Source organism: Hyperoodon ampullatus (genome assembly GCF_949752795.1).
Source record: "Hyperoodon ampullatus genome assembly, chromosome: 9".
Lineage (NCBI taxonomy): Eukaryota > Metazoa > Chordata > Mammalia > Artiodactyla > Ziphiidae > Hyperoodon > Hyperoodon ampullatus.
The window spans coordinates 16,858,433-16,882,894 of NC_136922.1; the positions used below are offsets into that span (position 1 = coordinate 16,858,433).

General features: G+C 40.9%; 1 protein-coding gene across 2 annotated transcripts in view; it reads right to left on the reverse strand.

Moving 5' to 3' along the window:
• Positions 1-2,816: 2,816 nt before the first annotated feature.
• The window catches only part of AMPH (amphiphysin), a gene marked incomplete at both ends in the record, with an annotated part of 174,899 nt that continues 153,253 nt past the window's right edge, over positions 2,817-24,462 (reverse strand). For both annotated transcript variants that reach the window (XM_079711943.1, XM_079711942.1), the window contains 4 exons: positions 2,817-2,924; positions 6,448-6,549; positions 9,281-9,520; positions 11,500-11,709. In XM_079711943.1, coding sequence (XP_079568069.1) covers positions 2,817-2,924; positions 6,448-6,549; positions 9,281-9,520; positions 11,500-11,709 — 660 coding nt within the window. The remainder of the gene's footprint in view (positions 2,925-6,447; positions 6,550-9,280; positions 9,521-11,499; positions 11,710-24,462) is intronic.

Sequence of the window (24,462 nt, forward strand, 5' to 3'; positions counted from 1 at the left end):
TGTCTGATGCCATTTATCCAAGTCCTAGGATGATGCTATTATACATCATGCTGGGAAGACAGTAGCTACACCACCACCCAAGAAAACTGCGTGACCAGCTCATGTCCAAGGTCTGGTACACAGTGTTCATAAAGTCTTTAGTTGGGTTCCAAGTAAAAACCAGGAGAGTCCTAGCAAGGCAAATCAGTTATTTCTCAGGCTTTGAGGTGTTCATGCATTTTGTGTGAAATAAAGCACTGAGTCTCAGTCATTTTTTTTTTTTTTTTGCGTTACGCAGGCCTCTCACTGTTGTGGCCTCTCCCGTTGCGGAGCACAGGCTCCAGACGCGCAGGCTCAGCAGCCAGGGCTCACGGGCACAGCCGCTCCGCGGCATGTGGGATCTTCCCGGACCGGGGCACGAACCCGTGTCCCCTGCATCGGCAAGCGGACTCTCAACCACTGCGCCACCAGGGAAGCCCTGTCAGTCATCTTTAAACTCATCGATTTCTTAAAATTTCTGCAGTTTCCCAAAGGTTTTTTTTTGAATGGGCCATCAGAATGGACCATGGGGCCATGCTGGGTTTTTCTAGATTGAGTTTGGGCTTTTTTAGGTAGTAAGAGGGCTCAGAATTCTGAGCCTGCATACTCTTTCCATGGAAGCCCGTGGATGCGGGGTTCTGGCTCACTCCAAAGCTGTCCCGGCTTGGTCAGAAAGAGCTGGCCCAGGTGGAAGCAGTGTGACAGCATAGTGCATGGAGCTTTTCCATCCCAGGTGGCACTGAGATATTATTAAAAATCCAAATTGTCTGAGGGCTTTGCCCTGCAACTATATACGTCACTCAGTCTGTATGTGGAATTGGCAGGAATGCCAAGTAGGTGTATGTTTATAAGAACCATAGGCTTCCATATCTGACTTTGTGAAGGTGCTCTGAACTATCTGAAGGTCTGAGTCCTACTAGATTTGTAAGAGAAATCTTAAAAGATGAAGAGGAGGCTAGGATAGGGCTTCCTGGGTCAAGGCCTTTCATGATTATCCAGTTTCCCTGGAAATCAGCCCCTGGAAAAATCTTGGGTCAATAATAGCTGTTTCTCTATCAACACTTAACCATCCACTATGCATCCAAGTCAGTAATCCACCAGGAGAAATGAAATCATGAATCACTAATACATACCAAATTTAAAATTCTAATAACACCCATTCTAGATCAGCTTCTACTGAGTACAATTATACTAGCAGAAAAGAGTCTAAATCAACTGAAAGGGTTTTAAGAATTCTCTTCTATAAACAATGGTCCAGTGAATTGACTCTTCTATGTCATCTAATCTATTTTTTCTATGTACCTCCAAACATAAACATGTCAGAAAGAAAACTAACCAAAAAAAAAAAATGAGGCTGGTGTGAGAAGAAACTGCTGATTACGGAGGTCGTCCGATTTCTGTGATACACAGACTAGGGCAGCGACAGCTGGCACCTTGGAGGGGCCTCCACTGAAAGCTGTTATTTGTGCTGTAGTGATTGCCAGGCAGCAGGGACCACCAAGTGACCAGCAATGACTGGGATGCAGGGTTTTGCGGAAGGGAGGTGGGCTGTGGAGCACAACCCGGAGGAACAAGCATATTTCTGCACAAATAACAACTCCAACACAGACTGTTTCAAGCAGTGTACCCGAATGAAACAAGCTTTCCATAACAAATGACTCATCAGAAGGAGTCAAGGTCACTGCTGGAGATTACCCAAGGTTTATTTGGGATGACACAGCACTGAAAACAGACTCGTTACAGGTGACTTGTGGATACAGCATACACCATATCTTATTTTCGGATGATCTCTGTGAAGATGAGTTGCATCAATAAAAAGAGGTGGAAATATATAGGAGCTTTTTGAAATAGTGTTCTTTGGGGGTGGATTTAAATGCCCCATCAGCTAGCCAGTCTCAGAAAGGCAGAAATTAAGACAATTTAGCTGCTGATACCCACTCGCCCAACTCCAGTCATGGTGGCTGGACATCCAGATCATCAGACTCTGCTTTCTCCAAAGGGGCAGCAGCTCCGACGTGCCGTTTAGTCATCGCATCCTGAAGAATGCACATTCCGAACACAGACACTGTCCACTGTTTTGGCAATGGGATGGCTGGTTTTGCCCAGAGGCAAAACTGCAACTGTGATTCCAGACGGAATAAGAGCAACGCATGTATCAATGACACATAAGAGGCTAAAAGCTACAATGGCAAGGAGAGAGCGCAACTATGTATATGTAGCCTTGTGCATACACATAGATCCAGGAGTGATGAGAACTAGCTCGTGTGACTGTGTGTCCATATATATAGAGAGAGGTGCTGGTAAAGAACAGTGACAACTTTTGCAGCAGTTTCGTTTTAAACACAGTAAATGTGAAAGGGAGAGAGAGAGAGCACGTGCTCACACCTGCACAGGGGAATAAGATAATCTCGTATTACAGGACAATTCGTCACGTCTTCTGCAGGGAAGCCACTCAATACCATACACTTGGTGCAGAGAAATTAAGGTTCTGGTCTGGAGAAAGCTACTTTAGAACTGGTGGGAGGGGGTCGAGTATACAAGTCTCCACAGCTTGGACAAAGCACAAACAAACCTGTTAGCAAGAACGTGGGAACCAGTGAAGACTTTTTCCTTAATTTACTTGTTTTTTTTTCCTCTAAACATTAGTTTGCACACATGCTTCATTGACACAGCCTTCCACACTTTGTCTGGCATTGGTCTGCAAATCACTAAGAGTGTCATAGCAAAAGTGAACTCTTCAGGTTTTCACAAAGGTTTAAAAACCCAGTAATCAGGCTCTTTCTACAATACTTTTGGCCCTAATCCAGGCGCCGGGTGAAGTTCTCTGGAAAGAGGCCTTTGTATGTGGCAAGGTCTCTGTACTGAAGCCAGTCTGATTCCTTCACGCCTACCAGCCAGCCTGCATCCTGCAAGACGAAGACAGGGTTTTCAGAGTCCAACAAACTACTGGAAAAATCTGCATTGCCAAAGATTAATAAAATAATGGGTTTAATGAGCATTGTGGTCCTGCACGAGGATGACGCATTACATGTAAACAGGTGTGCTGACCTCAGGGGGAAGGCTTGTCTCAAGTAAGTTGTTAGTTAAAAAAAAAAAGGAGTAAACATTTGAAATTATTTTATGTATATTGTTAATTGAAGGTTAATATTATAATTTTGTATAAAGTATAGTTAATTGATGCTAACTGGGTTATAATGTAAGTCCTTAAGGAAGAGGAAAGAATTAGAATTATAGCCAGTGCAGGGAATTCCCTGGCAGTCCAGTGGTTAGGACTGCGTGCTCTCACTGCCGAGGGCCCGGGTTCAAACCCTGGTCAGGGAACTAAGATCCCACAAGCCGAGCAGTGTGGGAGGGAGGGAGGGAGGGAGGAAGGAAGGAAGGAAGGAAGGAAGGGTTATAGCCAGTGCAAAGAGAGGAACACCGGGTGAAAACATCACACACAGGACCATTTCCTGTCCTGTGGATCACAGTGAAAAAAAGGCTTGAGGACCAGTGGGCTGGAATATAGTGCTGACAAGGCCATGGAAGGTCTTTTATTTCATCCTCAACCACTTGCTTATAAGAAGGAACTCTGTCTGCCAGCTCACATCATGTAACTGAAATAAACCACCATATACAAGGCTTACCAAATACTAACAGCTCGAAATGTGTTGCCTGGTATCACTATTGTGTTTGTTGTTTTTCAAGTTTATATAAACTACAAAGCTGTTTGATGTCATGATATTCTTGCTGGAAACATTTGTAGAATCTTTGTAAATTACTCCTCATAAACATCTGTCCATCGTATAGGCGTGCCCTCACAAAAATGAAGCTAGTTAACCACGGGAAGTTTAAAGAACCCATCCGTGCATGGTCATATGGCATGGGAGACCAAACGTAAAACTGAGAAACAGAGGTTGCCATCTGCCCTTGGCCTTCTGGAGATAAGCAGAGTCTAGTTGGGAAAAGCTGAGCTGAAGGAACTATTTTAAACACACAGACCGTAGGAAGTGAAACGAGAGGGAAATGACTACCTTTATTATGTTAACCAATGCAGGAAAGAGATCTCACTTAAAATGAGGGATAGCCAGATTTAATCTGAACCAATCCCCAATATAGTTCAAGTACATCAGATAAAACAAGGTCTCAAAAATTAAATAAAGAAGCTGAATACATTCCCTTTGATATAATCTGAGACCATAAATTGATGCTGCTATATAGACAAGAAATATAAGCATTTAGACAGGCCAATTTTTGAAGGCAGAAAAAAATAACACTGAGAAAAAAATGATTCAATAAAGTAACTGATAAAATCCTAGCTGATGAGGAAAAGTGTCCTCTATAAAATTATGATGTTATGTATGTGAAGGACAAAGTTATACTGAGTAAAACATGATAACTAAACAGTTTCTAAACCTCTAGTAGACATATAAAAGGTCATATTTTCCCCTCAAGTGTCTATATTTGACTTTATTTACAGCGGGTGAAAAATCTAATGGAGCCAAGTGGAGTCACGCATTTTAAAATAGTTTCAATAAAAACAAAAATAAAGGGCTGGCATAAACCCATAATCAAGATATACTCCAACACATACATTCCGAAATGCAACTTATAAAGTGAAGAATCATAGTTAATATCAATATTTAGTGAGGAAAATATAGAAAATTAAACTTTAACTGCTTAAAACATGTGGTAGACTAAAGATTTCCAGTTTTGGTAGTGGCAAAATAGCTGGTATCAGACAAATGCTTTTGCATAGAACAGTTATAAACACTAGAACAACTATATATTTAGATGTAGTTATATATACATATGCATACAGAAGTGCAACTATTTATATTTAGAAATGACAGCTATAAAATATAAGTTTATATATTAGAATTTTACAAATAACGGAGTTGTGCATGTATAACAACTATTTGCAGGCACTGAGAATGACCAAAAGCAGGTAGAAATTGGGGAATATTTAACCCTTGAAACTGCATTGGGTGAGATCTGTTAATAGAGCTTTCTCCCTGAGGATCAGCCTCAGTCTGTGTGATGCAGGGCATTCAGAGGAGCACTTTTATGGAGAATATCTTGAAAGAGAGAACTACAGAGAACTACTATCTTGAAAGAGAGACCTACTAAGAAATTTAAAGCAGCTATTGTAACTCGGTTCAAGTACTTAAACTGAAAGATGGTAATAATGAGAACAGATGGGAAAATCTCAGCAAAACCCAGAAACTATGTAAAAGAAAACACAGAAATCATAGACCTGTGTAAGTAATATCTGAAATTAAAAATTCCCAAGATCAGATTAACAACAAATTCAAAGCGGCAGAAGAAAGGATCACTGTACTCGAAGAAGATCAATGGAAATTATCCAATGTGAGTACAAAGAGGAGTAAATACTGAACAAAAAACCCCAGAGTCTTAGACATCAAGAAGTCCAACATAAATATAATTAGAGACAGAGGAAAAAGAGGTGAAAGAGAGGGAAAAATTAGAAAATAATGGCCAAAAATCTTCCAAATGTAATAAAAAAAATCAAGATACAAGTCTAAGGAGCTCATGAACCCCAAGCATGAAACCTATTAAAAAAAAACACGTAAGCACATTATAGCTGAATTGATGAAAACCAAAGATACAGAGAAATTCTAAAAAGTACTCAGGTGTATACTGAGTATACACAGTGTATACTGAGCACACAGTGTATACTGAGAAACAAGGTTAAAGAAATCACAGCTGACTTCTAATATAAATAGGAGAGAGCAGAAAACAATGGAGCGACATCTTTATAGAGTTGAAAGGAAAAAAATACAACTCAGAATTCTTCCTCTAGTGAAAAATCTTTAAAAATGAACATGAATAAAGGCATCAAATAAACGTCACGTAAACAAATGCTGAGAGGATTTACTGCTAGAAGATCAGCACTCTAGGACTCAGTTTTTCAATTGGAAAGGAATTGAGACCAGATGGAAACTCAGATCTATAGGAAGAAATCAGAGCACTGGAAATGGCAAACATGTTGGTAAATATAAAAGGCTAGCTTTTTTTCTCTTTATTTCTTTAAAAGATAACTTATGGTTAATGCAAATATATATATAAATTTATATTTTATAATATATTTATAAGTATAAAATATATTTTATATATATTTTACATATTTTCATAAGTTTATAATGAGGTTTTTAATGATTTTCAGATACCTAGACACTTTTGCCTGATATTGGTACTTTATGCTTTGTCATCTATTTGTATTAAAAAATATATATATAATAGCATCCCAATAGCATCCCAAAAGAAGTGTCCTAAAAATCTAGTTAGTGATGCTGTGACCTTAAGCCCTTTTCAGAGCTGTCACACAGCATCTCAGAAGGTAGAAATGTCTTCAGGAAGTCACTGTGCCCACCTGACTCTCAGGAAAAACCAATACAGCCTGCAGTACCTTCCACTCTCATCCTTTACCTGGTCAGCTTCCGAATCTGAGGGCACCACCAACACCACGTCACCCCTTTGTAAGGTAAGCTCATCAGAATTTGCTGCCTCGAAATCATGCAGTGTTTCCACCTGCAAAAGATTGTAAGAGAACCGATTCATTTTAGAAAGAAAAGGAGATGTAAAATTAAAGTCTCTCAGCCAGATTATCAGCAGCCTCTCTAAGAAGCATCTCCAAGCTGGATAAAATAGGATGAAGATGAGTCACACCCCAAGGAGGAAGGCCGCTGAAGACAGGAAAGAAATCCTAATCTCTGTTTACTTAAAATATCCGAGTCTTACAGACTGATACTGAGGCCACTTGAATGTATATTTAGTAAAGCAATGCCTTCTGCAAGAACTAAAATGTAGTGCATTAATGAAATTTCAATTCATCATATTTTTGTTAGAGATTTGCATTGTATTATCATCAATGTTTTGTTACTGTTTTTTAACCTGAAGTAAAGATACCTAGTGAAAAGTTCCTCTAACCCCAGCTTCTGTAAAATAATAATTGAGAGCTTGCATGTCATATAGGAATTACTAATTAAGCCTGTGATCAACTTCTTTATAAGCAAACTTCCTTCCCTATCTTACCCTTTAAACCATGACAATCTGTTTCTTTTCCTTCTCTCTTTTTCTGGTTTTTAATTGAAATATATTTGACATGTGACATTGTATAATTGAAAGTATACACCGTGTTAATTTGATACATTTATATATGGTAATATGATTGCTACTGTAGCCATAGCTACCTCCTGATCAGGTTACATAATTATCATTTCTTTTTAGTCGTTGGGTTAATTAAGTTCTAGTCTCTTAGCAGGTTTGATGACTATAATACAACAGTGTCATCTATATTCACCATGGATTAGATCTCTAGGTCTACTTTACTACTTGCTGCAAGTTTGCATCTTTTAACAACACCTGTCTTAACCCACCACCCTTCCTTCCCTTTTTTTGGAAAGATTTCTTTAAAATTTGATTATAGAAAAATTTTTTAAAGCAAAAGGAGAAAGAGTACTATAATGAACCCCCATGGACTCATCACCCAGCTTGGATAATGATTCAGTCACGGCCAGTTTTCTCTCTCCCATATCCCTCGCCTCAATCCCACTGCCAAGATTAAACACCTGGCTTTGAAGTTGTGTGTTTTGCATACAGAATCATAACATGTCAGAGCTGGAAATGACTATCAAATTCATTTTTCTGATGAGAAAACTGAAGCCTGGAGAGCGGGGAAGTGCAAGTCCCAGCTCACACTGCAACTAGTGGGCAAAGCCAGGGAGGGACCCAGTCAGGCCTGGCTTTGCATGGCACCTGTCCCCTTGATTTCATGTCCTCTTCTTTTTTGTGTGTGTGTGGTACGCGGGCCTCTCACTGTTGTGGCCTCTCCCGTTGCGGAGCACAGCCTCCGGACACGCAGGCTCAGCGGCCACGGCTCATGGACCCAGCCGCTCCGCAGCATATGGGATCTTCCTGGGACGGGGCACGAACCCGTGTCCCCTGCATCGGCAGGCGGACTCCCAACCACTGCGCCACCAGGGAAGCCCTCATGCCCTCTTCTTAAAACAGAACCCAGTGGGACACATGTCCTCACTGGCCACAAGTCTAGCTTTTTTCTCCACATTAATTCATTCATCAATCCCACCTGGACCCACTGGAGGTGACAAGGTAGCAGTTACTTTCTAATGAGCAGAGAGAGAAGAAGAGGATTCTACTCAATCCCACCCCGACAAACACACAGAGAGTTAATACTTTTTAAAAGACAAAGAGCTGAATTAGGAAATGCAAAATCAAACATGCAAATTAACATTCCAACTATATTCTGTTAGGTAGGATTATCTGCCTTTAACCCCTGGCTTAAACTAGGGTATTAGGCTTAAGTATTAGGTATTTACTGGGTTTTTGGTAGGTACCCTTCCATTTATGAAGACTTTAGTAGCCATTTGATGGCCTCTCTGAGCAAAACCTTCTTGCCATTATTTTTTATCCTTATCGTGGAAGCCCATTAAGATAGCTATTAACTTTCAAAATATTTACTGACTCCCTACTCTGTGCCATGCACTACAACAAGGTGCCAGAGCTGACTGAACGATTCATGTATCCTGCCCTCTATGGGGAACCAGATGAGCACACGGATGATTTCAAGCCCTGGGCTCTAGGGGGAGCTCGGGAGGGCACACCCATTCACTACCAAGAAGAAATCCACCCATTCACTACCAAGGGGCATATCATTTACCCTGTGGCGGACTTTCTTTAATTATTGGTTGTTAAAATATGGAAAGACATGACTGTGGTTCTTGTAGCCCAGCAGCTTGGAAACCTTGCCATGTTACAACGGGATGTGGGAATAAAGCCTAAGGCAGTCAGAGAACAAATACATATAGCAAAAAGATTAAAAATCAGACAACCAAATTTGCACAAAAGGACCTCAAAGCAAAGGAAGGACAAATGGCCACCAGATTAAGAAATAACAAATGTTAAGAGATCTGAAACACATTTCTCCTTTTTAAAAGAGAATCAGCTTTAATTTAAGTAAAACTGTATCGCAGGTCATAGAGAACTGAAAATATATTTAAACATCAGGTGTGGCACTTCAAATGTATCCCTCTGTGCAGATAAGACAACCAAACGTACAAGCTTTTGAACTAAACAATGAACCTCGGTTAACTGCAAATCAAATGCAACACAGTTCTCAAGTAGGGCTAAATTTAATTATACTCTGTTCTCCATCCAAAGGGACAGATTTTTCTATTACATTTTCCTGACATTGAATAAAATCAGAAAAAAAAAGCAAAATAAAAAGAAGAAATGTTAAGACCTTGTAGAGGAAGCCGGGAGGCCCTTCCTGGAGGGCCTCGCTTGCAGAGGGGGCGGCCGGCTGGGAGGCCTTGCCCGCCTCCTGCTCCTCCGAGGCCAGCGCTGGTGTCTCGCCGGTGGAGCCTGGAAGAGCCGCGTCAGCAGTTGCCTCCTTGGACTCTGCACCCACGATCTCTTCGTGTTCTCCCTCCCCTTCATTGTTGGAGGCGGGCTCTATGACCACCGAAGGGATGACCTTCTCCTAAAGGAAGAAAAATGTGGCTGGCAGCGACTGGGAAAGAAGACTTCTGTACCCTCCCAGAGCGGCCACTACCCCACCCCACGCTGCCTGGTTCCACTGTCCCCACCTCCCCCATCCAGCTAAATGCCTGCTGTTCCCTCATCCTGGCCTTTGGCCCTTCCACCTTGCAGGACCTTCCTCCCGGCATGGCTTCCTTTCTATCTCTCCTGAGACAGAAGCCCTTAGGAGGACTAATTTCTGGATCCTTGAACAACCAGGCAGTTTGGTAAGACTGAGGTTACTAGGGAAACCGGGAAGTGGGATAGGAGGCTTCGGGGAGAGAGGTCGAGTCACCATGGGGGTGGGGGGACAATCCTGAAAGGGGATGTAGTAGGACTCCAAGGACGCTCTCATTTTCGCAGTGGTCTGTTCTTGTTTTTTTGTTGTTTTTTTTTTGCAGTACGCGGGCCTCTCACTGCTGTGGCCTCTCCCGTTGCGGAGCACAGGCTCCGGACGCACAAGCTCAGCGGCCATGGCTCACGGGCCCAGCCGCTCCGCGGCATGTGGGATCTTCCCGGACCGGGGCACGAACCCGTGTCCCCTGCAGCGGCAGGCGGACTCTCAACCACTGCGCCACCAGGGAAGCCCCTCGTTCTTGTCCCACTGAATAGTAACCCTCGCTTGAAACTGACATGTCACTTCCTGTGACTGCTTTTCTCCTTGAAACCATATTGTTGGTAAAGATCTGGTGGCCCGTGTTTGGAGATAATCTGCCTGTCCTTTGCTTGTTGATTATCACCAGAGCCCACACTGCAGTGACAACTTGAGGGATGACAAGTCCCACCAACCACTCTAAGTACTGTGTTGTCTGGGGGAAAAGCAGAGCCAGAGGATCAAGATCTCTCTTTCATTTTTTAACAAAGATAAGCACTGAGGGGAATTTCGCTAGCATAATGGAAGCCTGGAGATCAAGTTCGATACATCCTCAGGTATCCGCGGACACAGGCACCTCCATTCTTCAATTTGGAGAAAACAATACACCCTTTCAACAAGCATAGCAATACGTACAGGAATATGCCTGGCATTGTGACAAAGATGATCTACGGAAAAAACGGCACATACGTTTGAGTTATTTCTCTAAGTAGTACTGCTACCTGCTGTTTGAAGGGATCATTCAATTTCAAGCTTTTAGTAACTCTGGAGAGATTATTGGAAATTTATCATGAGTAAAATCATCAGGAAAAAGCAAAGCCTCCCATTAAACCAACGCTTCACTGTTTCTACTTAGAAGAGCAAGAACATGGGCTTGAGAAGAGCTGTCCTTGCTTTGGCTCCTGGGTTTGAGGCTCCACATTAGGAATGTCCGCATTTGTTGCCTTTGAGTGTTTCTCTGAAGAAATGAAGAACTTAGGTGACTCCAACTTCATGTACGTATCAACGACCCATTTTCTTTTGAAAGTGCAACACAGGGGTGGGCTTTTGGTGAAAGCAGCCTAATGGTGAGTTTGGGGCACTCTAATAAAAATAATGACCACAACATAGTAATTACAGTAATATGATATAACTACTAATACGGGCTTCTCACCATGTGCCTGGCACCTGGCTAAGCACTTTGTGGCTGTTTTCTCACTGCATCCAACAACCCTGTGTTTGTTCTATCATATGCTCTTCCTCCTTCCCCCATTCTCATCCTTTTCACTGTGCTTCACTCCTTTTCTCCATCACGTTATTCCACGGTTTCCTTTGCCCCTACCTGTGCTTAAGCCCAGTCCGCCAGAGCAATTGGGGCCTGTGTGGAGCCTCACAATGCTGATACTGAGAGAATGCTGAGGCCACTCTTCCTGAGAATTGAGTATTTCGTTTTGGTGGAGTGCAATGCCACAGAATGGCTACCAACTGTCCACAACTCCACATCCAAAAGACATACCACCATTAACCATCAGACAGAGGATTTCAATGGGCGTTATTTCCCTAGAACCTCCATTTACTAGGACATGTACCTGAGTTGCCGCTGCTTCTGTTTCTACCGGTTGAGGTCTGTCACCATCTACAGCCTCTGTGGCTTCGGTGTCAATCTTGGCCTCCTCTGAACTTGCTCCTTCTCCAGCAGGAAGAGTCACCTCCTCTGTCTCTGCTTCCCCCACGGGGGCCCCCTCGGCTGCCGGCACCAAGGTCCCAGCCGTCACATCAGCATCCGTTGCAGGGATGAGCTGTAAACCAGAAACCAAACAGGCCGTGTCTGTCTCCACGGGCCTCAGTAAGAGTCAGACTCAGCCCTTTCACGTCTCTCCCCTCCACTGAGGCCATCAGACTTCCAGGATTTCTTTGTCATGTCCTGAAGTCCCGGATGCAGGTACACCAGAGTCTGCCATTTGCTCCACAAGACCCTGACTCCTCTCCCTCCTGGCCCCCAACAATGCTGCATTCCTCAGCTTTCCTTGCAGTTGGGTGGAGCACATGGAATTCGAATGGAAGTGACACATGCCACTCCTGAGACATGGCTTTTAAGGTGTGCGTGGTCCCCTCCTCAAGCTCTTTCTAGCTCTGTTGGCTGAAAGCAGAGGGCGGCAAGGCTGTAGAGGCTATCTGAGTGATGAAATGGAAGGGGGCCGGGCCCGATACTACCTGGGTCACGGAAGAAAGCCACTTAAAAGTACCCTCATCACACAAGGTCAGAATTTAGAAAAACTGTAGTTTAGTATGAACTTTCAAATCTTCATGGGGAAAGGTCCCAGAAGCTAAATCACAGTCATGAAAAAAAAAAAATTAGGAACTTTCTCAATGAGACCTCTTGAGAATGAAGGGAAAATCATTTTTGTCATCAAATATGCAATATAATCCAAAAATCAAATCAGACTTTGGGTCCTTTACTGAGAAAGGCAAGACAGAAAAAAAGAGAATTTTGTTTCTAAGGTTGGAACGCAGTCAGAAGAGTTTTAAATAGTATTTAAAACTTGTAATAATGAAATAAAGTGCAATCAGAAGTTTTAGTTTTGCACAGATTGGCTATGGAGTCCAAGTCTTGAACAAGACTCTCCCATCAGTTTGGCAGATGTGATCTGAGAGGTTCACATCGGAAAGACTGAGAAAGAAGGAGAATTGTAGCTTGATCTTATATAATACACTCAGGACGCATCTTTCAAAAACTGATGTTGCTAGCTGATGGGATTAGCATTAGCCATTCCTTTTCTTTATTGAATAAATTCTACCCAGCCTGTCCTACTAAGTTAGGAAAGCTCTGATGTTGCAGGTATTAACTGTCAAACCCAGAATACTGAAAAGGGTGATGGAGAGTGCCTGCCAATCGGGCCTCAGAAATGGGACATGGAGATTCTGAGCTACACACCTACAGTCACAGCCAGGCATTTTTTAAAATGCCAACTTTCTTCTGACTCAAATTTACTTTTATTTATAAAAATAACCCATTGCAGTATACACACTACTAAATAGAAATTAGATAACCAACAAGGACCTACTGTATAGCACAGGGAACTATACTCAGTATCTTGTAACAATCTATAAAGGAGAAGAATCTGAAAAAGAATACACACATATATATATGTATAACTGAATCACTTTGCTGTACACTGGAAACTAACACAACATTGTAAACAAACGATACTTCAATTAAAAAAAGAAAAATAAATAAATAACCTGTTGCAGAATACATTTTTCTGCAACATTTTACTTTAGAAATGAAAAATAATGCCAACGGTGGAGTATTTGTTATAAGTATTACTCATATTCTTAGAAATTTACTTCCCTCTCTTAGGAGAATTTCCTATTATGAGAATTTGGCTCTCCACACGGTATGCAATGATCCAAAATGCAGCCACTGGCCATGACATGGCATTTTTTTTTTTTTCTACTCTGGCATTAAAGCACATAACTTCAGAAAAGTAATCCTTCTACCTGAATTGTAATATACTTATTTAAGATGAACTATAAACGTTGATAATTAATGAAGTGGGGTAACAGGTACAGGGGGATTTATATTTAGCTGAATGACTGAAAATTCCTATAATAAAAGTTAATTTAAAAATTTAAGAGAATTGCATGTCTTGTTTTACATAAACAGGTCTTTTTATGTATATGTTTGTTACCATTGTTAAATACTCAGAAGATATATTAGGAGGGCATCTTAATTCTAAGAAGAGTAATGAACAACTGCTCTTAGCTTTACTGTTGGAGAAACCAACAAGCTCTCTCCAGGATCCTAAGGACCTAATGAATATTCTTCCTCATCGGACACTATACATAAAGACAATGTGCATGCAATGAACTTATGAGCTCAAATGTAGAAAACAAGTTGTATTGTCATCATTCTAAGTTATGTATGCTTTCTATCTGTCTGGAAAAATCACACCTATGGAGTGAACATTCCCCTGGTTTCAACAGCTTCAAACCAGACGGGCTCTATGCTATGCAGACAGCATGGACAAGCAGTGAATACCACTACATACACACATACACACAGACACAGTGTTACAGATCAAAAAGCAGCCATTATGGTATTGACAGGCTACTCCTCCAAGTTATCATACATAAACCCTTCCTTACATACATGTTCCAAGCACATACTATTAGTAATTGGATTTTACTCTCAACTGGATTGATATATCTCCCGAAGAGAATATATTTTTGTGAAGTATCGATTTGGGTTACCAAAAGTAATTTTTTAACTTGATACAAATAGAATGTTAATAATGAGTCCTTGATTTATCTCTATAGCTCTCTATAACTATCAGTTTGGTTGTACCCGATTTTACTAGTGCAAGATATACATGTTATCACCTCTCCTTTGTTAAATAATTTTAATAGGCATCCTCATTGGCTAGATCTGATTTACACCTGACAGGGTGGTTGCAGCGATGCCGGCCACCAGCAGGTGGAGACCAAGGGCTCTTGTCTGTCTGCTCTGAGGTTCGCGGACCTCAAAGGAACAAATAGCCCAGCTTTAGCATGTCAGCAATTTACCTGATCCCTGTCACACACACAAAAAGGGATGGAGCAGGTGGAATATTGTTGATAAGAATGACGGCAGATATAAGTCACCAAAATATTGAAAGTAACAACGCTAATAAAGACAAGGTGCTAAGGAAATGGCACTGACTAGAGAGGAAAAGCCAAACACTTGGAAAGGGAAGAAATGATCACTCCTCCATCCTTCTCTGAGTCCATTAGAAATAAATTCCTATTTCTCTAGCTGAAATTAACACTCTGATTTTACAGACCTTAAGAACATTATAGAAACAGAGAAGTTCGTCGCCACCTGTACTCCCTTGTATCTTTCTGCCTCTGTCCGACACTCCTCTGAAAAATCAAGGATGCCCTGATCCTCACCTTATGTCTGGAATCTGTGCCATATTTTCTTCTCTTGCCAAAATATTTCCAGTGCATATTTACTGACTGCAATAATAGAACAACATAAAAATACAATGGAAAATAGAATCCATTTGCTCAGATTAGGTGTTAGCTCTAGATAAATCAAGAACAGATTCAAAAGGTTTTCAGTGAGAGTTATCCCTCTATGATTATTTTTATGCATTCCAATCTGTTAGCTAATGTAGACTTAGACTCTAAATTTAGTCTTTCCTAGACTCTAGACACCTGCAACCACAATAACTAATGACTGTATTTTTTGTGTTTTTTTTTTAAAGGGAGACCAGAGTATTGAAACTACTGAAAGTATTTCAAGCCTTTGATATTCAACGTTACTAAATTTTTCTCTTCACTACACATTTTAAGAGAAACACTATTATCTTATCTTCTGCCAAAACTGTACTATCTGTTCACCAAATAGATTCATGGTGGGAAATCATCTGATGCAAAAAGAGACTAAAAACAATTCTCCCTACCCTCAGGTTGTTTACTGTATCCACAAGGTCCGTGAATCACATGCACCTATTGCCAATTTGCACATTAATCACACAGAAATCACAGGGATCTGCAGGGGACCTTCTTTGAGAAGGTGAGCGGTTCTCACTTTATCACACTGTATAGATCTTACTGCCTTTTAATCTTCTGCCTCAACAATCCCCTTGGTGGAAAGCAATATGGTCATGGCACGCATGGCAGAGTCTTTTCAAACACCTATGTGCCTTAGCGAGATTTCCTGCAAGCGGAATGAAATGAATGCAATGCAACAATGGCCCCCACATCCTGCACAGTGGGTGACAGAAACTAACCGGTTCCTCTGGGCGATGGTGCCCTAGAAACAGGTCAACAAGGGCTGAGACCCCAGATAAGAGCTGTGTTGGCTGCAGGAGAATTTGTAATCTGCAGGCTTTGTGTAATTTATTGATTTATTTTATTCATTCATTGTTTGTTTTCTTGGCAATATTAGCTCTGAACAATGCCTGAAAAGCAGCTTGCCAACTGTGTAACTGATCTGGATGAAGAAAAGTGAAGAGATGCCCTAGTATGAAATTCCTATAGGGTAGGCCATCTGAAAATAGGTATTTTTCTGCATAAAAAAATAATAGAAACCATGGTTTTCAAAATAATAAATAACTTATGGTACCATTTTGATATATTTATTTTTATTCATTTTCTGTGCATATAGGGACTTTATTTTAGAACACATGGATTGTGTTTCTTGGAAAAATTATATTAGCGGATATATAATACTTTGTTTTTTCTATTTAACAATTTATTTAACAGTTCTCCTATAATTGAACACTAGCTGGTTTCTAGTTTGTGTGTGTTAATACAATATAGTTTCTTTTTAAAATTCTAGTATTTTTATTAAATGGTGGTCATTAGAGAAAATTTGAAAAACATGGGAGCGTAAAGAAGAAAACAAAGTACCCATCATTTTATGACCAATGTTAACATTTTGATGTGTTTTCTCCCACACATCTTTTTGCTATGGACACAAGTGCTTGAACTTAACTGGGATTACCTATCTACGGTTTCACCCTTGGTCCCAGCTAGTAGCAGAGGCATCACCTAGGAGCTTGTTAGAAATGCAGGGTCTCAGGCCCCACCCCAAACCTACTGAATTGGAATCTGCATCTTAATGAAGTCCAGGGAATTCATGTATGTAGTAAAGGTAGCACTGCCTTTTGCACTCTGCATTACATTGTAAGCATTTCACAACCATCTGTCTTAAATCCCCCAAATGCATGTGTCAAAGGATGTGTTGGTGTGAGAGTGACAGTAGGTCCCAGGTGACCTGGATGCTTCAGAAAGATGTGCCCACACTCATGGTGGGCTGGGTACCAGTGTCTTCTATCTGGGGTGGGAGGGATGACACATATTTTTCTATGCCAGGCTCAGTTATTGTGCTTTTAGGACTTCTTTATGCCTTGGTTTGTGGAAAATTCTCCAGAGCTTGGCTAATACTTTTAGAGTACTATTCATGCTTTGACTCACTTTGTATATTTAAGCATAAAGAGCATTAAAATGAAAAAATACACTGATAACAGTGAATCTGGTAAAATTTTGTGATTTTTTTTTTTTCTGTTTCAGTCTTACAATCTTCAGTTATTTGCTCACTGGATGCATTTGATTTTCATTAAAATATTCCTGGGGTAAATGACACAAATGATAAGTAAAGAATGTAAGAAATATATATTTTTAATTTGGTTACACTTGTGTCAGAGAGTAGCCATCTTCCTGACATTTGCTCTTGGCAGGAGGCACTTGGCTAAAAGATCACTGAATTCTAGGCTTTCCAATTTATCCCAAACATGGAGAGTAATAATTCTGAATCACAGACAGGTTTCTGCTTGACAGTTTCAATATATGCACATTTTGTAGCCTGTCGGGGAAACTGACATTTACTGTGGCTCTACAATTTTCCAGGTGCTATCCCAGGTGTTTTACATTTATTGCATATTATTCACCCAACAGCCCTATTATAGTCCCTCTTTCTACACAAGTCAACTCATACTTAGTGACTTGCCCAGTCCGTAAACCAGGATTAGAACAGTCTAACTCTAAATTCTGTGTTTTTTCACACCAAACGGCAACCAAGAAAGCAATGCACCTCTAAATCAGAGTTCCACAGTGATCCTGAGACCCGGCACCTCCACAGACCTGCCACGTCCTACTGACAACTCCCAAGCGAGCAATGTTTGCTGAAGAATTCAAGCATGTTCTTACAGCCAATGCATTCACTTACACTCTTGGATATGTAGATTATAAATAAAAATTTTTTTTGAGATTTGTAGATTATAAATAAAATTTTTAAGCTGAGATTTTTCAAAGTTGAGATTTGTAGATTGTAAATAAAATTTTTATTTGTAGACATGACGTATCCGGGCACCTAAGCGAACGTCGTAAAATCCCTCTTACTTAATACAAATTATATGATCGAAAGCTATCAAGAAGAGATTGGTTGAATAGAATTTCTCCCCATTATTTTTGTCAATAGTCCTGTAAATTCCATTGTTTAGAAAGATATGTAAAGAATGGGAAAGTGGAAAAGAAGATGAATCCATCTCCTGGTGTTATCCGGTGCACTGCAGAGTTACAACTGAAAACACTTAGAAACTGGGCACTTGGGCAGTCCTAGCTATGTTCCCAAGTTAGAGGTTGATATGATTCCACAGCTGGAAGGACTGGAGGCCTCATGTAACCCAGAGTTCTCATTTACAAGGGAGGAAATATGGTGGAGTGGGAGTAGTCCTAGAGATGGAGCTGGCGACCTGGGTTTTAGTTCTGATTCTCCCACTAACAAGCACTGGAGCTGGAGTGACCCCTGAGTCCCTCTGGGAAGTAATGAAGGGACATGAATCCCACAGTGTGAATCCTGGCTCCAGGCCATTCTGGCCTTTTCCTGCCCAGCCCTCGTTCAGGATCCAACTTGAGCTCTTGACTTGTCCGAAGATCCAAGCATTTGTATGAAAACACAGCATTCTCTTCAGGATCCATTTTAAAGAAAAGCTTAAGAGGCAGCTAGAGAAGAGAAGGTCCCTATACTAAGACACAGTCTGGTGGACGGTACTCCTCCTCACATAAACTACACTTAAAACATGGCAGGTCATAATTCCCCTTCAGGAAGGCTGTAGTGTGAGCTCTCCCATGGAACACCATGCCTCCAATGCTGTTCCCTTCAAAGGTTGCCCCTGGTATTACAAACTTCATTTGATAATCTATACGTTTCCTTTCTAATAAAGGAATTTAGTTGGTTTTTCTCCCCCTGACCTTCAGCTCAATCATCTTTTTCTATTGCCTGCAGTCCCATCATAAGCCTTTAGCAGCCTGGTCCCAGGGCAACTCAGCTGCTGGCAGCAGGGTTGCCATGGCAACATCTGTCCAATTTAGCTCCATACTTTCTTTAAAAATTAAGATCTCCCGCTGAAATGCCGAAGTTAAGGAATTTTGGGGTTAATTTGGCCTTTAAGGTCATAGCAGAATATCCAATAATGATACACATTAAATTATTAAGGTTTTAATTAGAGATTCATCGGCAAAGTGTATGGGAGAAATGCACAGGAAAGGTGGATTTATCTTTATAAGCAAAGGTAAATATTGTGCGTTGCACACTCAGAGACTGGGATGTAAGCAAGTATTAGTTTCAGAAGTAGCCACAAAACACAGCTTCAATGGGGGTTGCAAAGAGCTTGTTAAAGAGCCTCTTTAGAAAATGCCTTTACTGCACAATAAACATTTCACCCTGCCTGGCTATGGTATCTTTGAGCACTTGCTGCCACTGCTCAAACTGCCTTCTAGTGAGTAGGCTCAGGCTGGGGTTAGCAGAAGGCAGAGGCAGGGCTGCCAGACACACCCAGAGACTAAACCAAAAAATGGAGATCTGCAAATCACCTAAATGTCATCATGCTCTGTTGGTGAAACTCTCAATCCTGACCCTGCCAAGAACCACAGGCATGTCCTTGGGCAACCTGTGACTCAGCCAGATGGCAGTCGGAGGCCTGAATCTTGAGGAAAGGTAAGCAGCTGACTGTCACATGTGGAAGATCCAACTGCTTACCCTCTGATATGACAGCCTGTGACTAGTCCCTGGACTTGGTAAGTAAAACACTCCATGCTGATTTGTCGCCCCATTTCCCTAGCAAATAGAAGCTGGAAAATAAGACATGATTCAAGGGCGCTCTCATTACAAAGGATTTGGAAACCCTTAACTGTTTAATGTAGTAAGTTGTAGATTTTTGAGAGTAGGAAGAGAACATATTGTGTATCAAACACAACTTGTAAAGGAGAGATGAGAAAACTGGTAGAGAACGGGAAAATGATTTCCCAAGGCCACCTCACTGGTGAGTCATGGAGCTAAGAGTCTCCAGACTCTTGATTCAGGGATCTTTCCAATACATCCCCTTAGATCCTTGCTTTGCAGCCAAAGTGGAGGATTAGGATACCCATTGTCTCCGAGAAGCTCAAGGTTGGGCTCTACAGGCATTTCTATTTCTTTTTGACCCTTCAGCTCCACATCAGGAATATGCACCAAGTCGAAGCACTGGTTTGAGTAAGTCCTGGTGTCAGCGTGCAGGGATTTCAGCCCAGTTGTGACCCTGTTGGCTTTAGATTGGTCTGTAAATGTACTTTTATAAAAACCTGCTCTTTTGAAAAATATAGCATCTGGAGTAGTTATGAGATGAATACCTATGGATTAAAATGTCAGGATTTGCGTTTCATGTCATCACTTTCTGGGTGTGTGACCTTGGTTTAAACCACATAAACTCTCTGTGTCTCAGTTTCCTTAATCTGCAAAATGCGGTCATGATACCTAAAGAATGCTTCCTTCACAGGATTGCTGTGCGATAATGTATGTCAAATATTAGCATACAATATAGTCCTGTTGCCTGCACCTTCACTCTCTTGGTGTTTCAGTCATACTGCCTTTCACTGCAGGCCAAACACAGTAATTCTCAAAGGCTGCACTTGGGTTGGTTGAGACTCAATATTGGCAACATTGAGACTCAATTTGCCAGAGAAAAGGAAGAGACCTCTGATCCAAAATCAAGCACTTTTTCCTGATCACACTTATAGTTCCAGCTCTCTTGGCTGTAGTCTTTTTCAGGATCAGTAGATTATAGTGTCAATCAGACAACAAATCAATGACTCAGAATTTACTGGGCATATGTTATTCACCAGTTCTGTGCTGGGTGCCCTGGAACACAAAAGAAACAGCTATTTGTCTGGCCTGCAGGGCACTGGGAATGTAATTAGCTGCTGATAGGAATGCAGGCAAACTCAGAGAAAATAACCATTCCTGCGATTTTTTTTCTGAGAAAGGTAAAAAAGGTGCATCTATCTCCAAGACATGCATATCTGTCTGTCTGTCTATCTATCGCCATATATATCCATATCCATATGTAATTATATACATTATAATTTAAAGCATGCTTCAGAGTGAGCACTGTGCATTTGGACATAATTCTATGATAATGAAGGGTAGACAAGAAATTGCTGGCTTCCTCTGTTCCTCAGTGTCTTCCTCTGACAGATCCGAGCTCACATCTAGAGGCACAGTGGAAGCCTGAGCTCCCATGTTCACGCTGCACAAGGAGAAAACTCAGTGCTGTTGCCCACACACACGCCCATCACAGAAGGATGCCCGCACCACTGGGTAATGTGCGCCTCACCCAGCACCAGTCTGTGTGAACCAGGATGGCAGGAGCCATATCTACTGCCTGTATCACCATATCCCCCAGACCCAGAACAGGGCCTGACATCTAGAGAGGACTCAGCTATATCTACCAGCTGAATGAAGGAGGAAACTAGCACATGCATTCTACACACACAGATAGAAATATTCCTGGAAAGATGAAGTTCACAGACCACAGTGTATATCTCTATCTATGTATCTATCTATCATGTATCTGTTTACCTATCTATCTACCTATCATCTATCAACCATCTGTTTACCCATTATCTATCTATCTATCTAATCTATCTATATCTGTTTACCTATCAGTTAACTATCTATCATCTGTCTATCTATCTATCATCATCATCTATCTGTTTACCTACAGCTATCATCTATCTATCTATGTATCTATGTATCTATCTATCTATCATCAATCTATCTATAGTTGTTGGTTTAAATTGGTCCTGACAAGTCAACTTAAGTTTGGTGAAATGTTCACCAAACGAAACACAACAAAACCAAAAGTAGTTCCTCAAATAATGGGTCAGTGTTTCACCTTCCAGGATTCTAAAATTATTCTAAAAATTCTAAAATTCTTAAAATATCTACCTCGATCTTTTCCCCATTTATTTGTTTTAGAAACAATGCTCACCCTAAATTTAATTACACTGCATTATTTCTTTAAAAATAATAGGGAAAAAAGACATTGGTCCACTTCACGTCATTGGAGCAAAATATAGGAGCAGAGAGAAATTTAGAGAAAGTTAGAAGGGATTCTCTGCAAGAAAATAAAATAAATGTAGGTAAAAATCATCTTTATCTGGTTTTGAACCTAATTCTCTGATATATTTCTAAACAAATATTGATTTTTTTCCTAAAGAAAATTTTCAGTACTTATATAACATGGAAACGTCTGGAGAACAGCTAGCAAGTGTTGGTTTTTAAAATGTATCCTGCAGATATACTGGTAAAATCTGGTGCTGTAGGGAAAAACTAAAAACAATATAAGCTAGGTGGGGAATGAGACAACAAACAAAAATGTAATAATTAAACTTTTCTTGGGAGCCCGAAGTTTCTTTGTGAACCGCTGCTCAAACTTCCTGTTTTCGAAATTACATTTGCCTCTTTTTTTTTTTTTTAACAGAACACCACAAATTTCACCTCATACGAAACACATTCTGTCAAGACTGGAAAATAATAACCGTGTGGTGACATTTCGGCAGCAAAAATGATGACCTCAAAAGGTCACGTCAACCCCATCGTGACTGATGACAGCCACAGCCAGCCTTCTAATCAATGCTCGGGACACGGTGTGGACTTCCATCTCTTTACAACTAAATAGCACACATCTAGCAACAGAAGAGAGCTTTCTTTAGAAAAAATAACCCTAATATTATCTCAATTATGACCAGAAAAAAGAAGCTATAAACCTACGTTAAGAGAACAAAAACACATTTTATCTGAGATTATTTTCTTAAGAAGAAGGGTGGACATGGGGGGGAGAACTGACTTTATCCAAGTGTGTCCATTTTAAAACATGAAAAGTAGCCACTTTTGATGAGTATTAGGCAAAATCAAACTGCTGTAAACTGCCCTCTTTTACTATTATTATTATTTTTTTTTTGCGGTACGCGGGCCTCTCACTGTTGCGGCCTCTCCTGTTGTGGAGCACAGGCTCCGGACGTGCAGGCTCAGTGGCCATGGCTCACGGGCCCAGCCACTCCGCGGCATGTGGGATCTTCCCAGACCGGGGCACGAACCCGTGTCCCCTGCATCGGCAGGCGGACTCTCAACCACTGTGCCACCAGGGAAGCCCTCTTACTATTATTTTTTAGTCCATTTGAGGGTGGAGAAATCAACTGCTTGAACTTTTTCTTCTCAGAGAGGATGACTCACATGGTCAGCTCAGGACCTGCTGTTCTTAATCACCTCTGCATCTCAGCAGGTGCCTGAATCCTTCATAAGATTCTCCAAACTGCCTTGCATTTCACAAGGAATCTAAATTTTCTATTCTCTAAAGTTCACATAAGCTTTAGGAGACAAGCATTTTCAGAATGAAGAATTCTTCCAGGGACTTCCCTGGTGGTCCAGTGGTTAAGAATCTGCCTTCCAATGCAGGGGAAGCGGGTTTGATCCCTGGTCAGGGATCTAAGATCCCACATGCGGCGGGGCAACTACTGAGCCCGTGTGCTCTGGAGCCCACGCACCACAGCTAGAGAAAAGCCCGCATGCCGCAACGAAGATCCCAAGTGCCACAACTAAGACCCGACGCAGCCAAATGAATAAATATTTTTTTTAAAAAAAGAATTCTTCCAAACATCTCCTTACCCAACACGAGGGAAGCCCATTCTAGTAATGGTTGATGCTTATACCATACAGTTTGCTAAATATTTTTAACACCACCCTTGATTTAAAAGGTTATAATTCTTTTATAAATCTTTATATATGTAGTAGGTACGACACAATAGGTACTTGATAATTGGTAGTTACTCAGATTCTTCATTGGATAAGCCAATGAACTTAGACTTTGAGAAAACAAAACCTACTTATATAAGTTTGTTAAAGTAAGGATGGGTATGAGAGATTATGTGGTCACGGCCATTAGAGGATCAATATTCGAGCCTGTATTTAACACATGAGCTTGTCTATTTCACATCTTCACCCTACTGTCAAACCCAGAATACCCTTGCTCAAAACCATGGGCGTTGATGTCATTAAGCCTTACACTGAATAGCCTGGGGCACTGAATCAACTGGGTTTAAAAACACTGGTATACACTACTATATATAAAACAGATAACTGCTATATAGCATAGGTAACTCTACTCAATACTTTGTAATGACCTAGATGGGAACAGAATCTAAAAAAGAGTGGATACATGTGTATGTATGACTGATTCACTTTGCTGTACAGGAGAAAGTAACACAACATTGTAAATCAACTATACTTCAATAAAAATTAATTTTTAAAAAAAGCACTGGTAAAGATGGAGTCTGTGCTGCTATTCAAAATAGAAATTCCATGACAACTTTTCAGAACTGAAGCCGTTTCTAAATCAATACCTGAACCTAATCGATATCTTTCTAACTCCCTGGCATGGTCCATATTCTTTTTAAAATCAATTTTCTTCTTAATTGTAACAGTATTCGAAGATTCAATTGTCTCTTTCCCTTCCTTTGTTATTTAAATCATCCTAAGTTGGGTGGAGAGATCTGACACCAAATGAAAATGCTCCATCTGCACTGAGTTTACTAAGATCACCTGTGAATCTGGGAATGAGAGTTAAGAAGAAAAATACCGGACACTGGAGCACAGCGGCTCAGCACTTCCCAGTCTACAATCTGTGCAAACAGCCTTTTAAGGAAGGACTCAGTCTAGCAGAACACAGGCTTGTTTTCCTTACAAA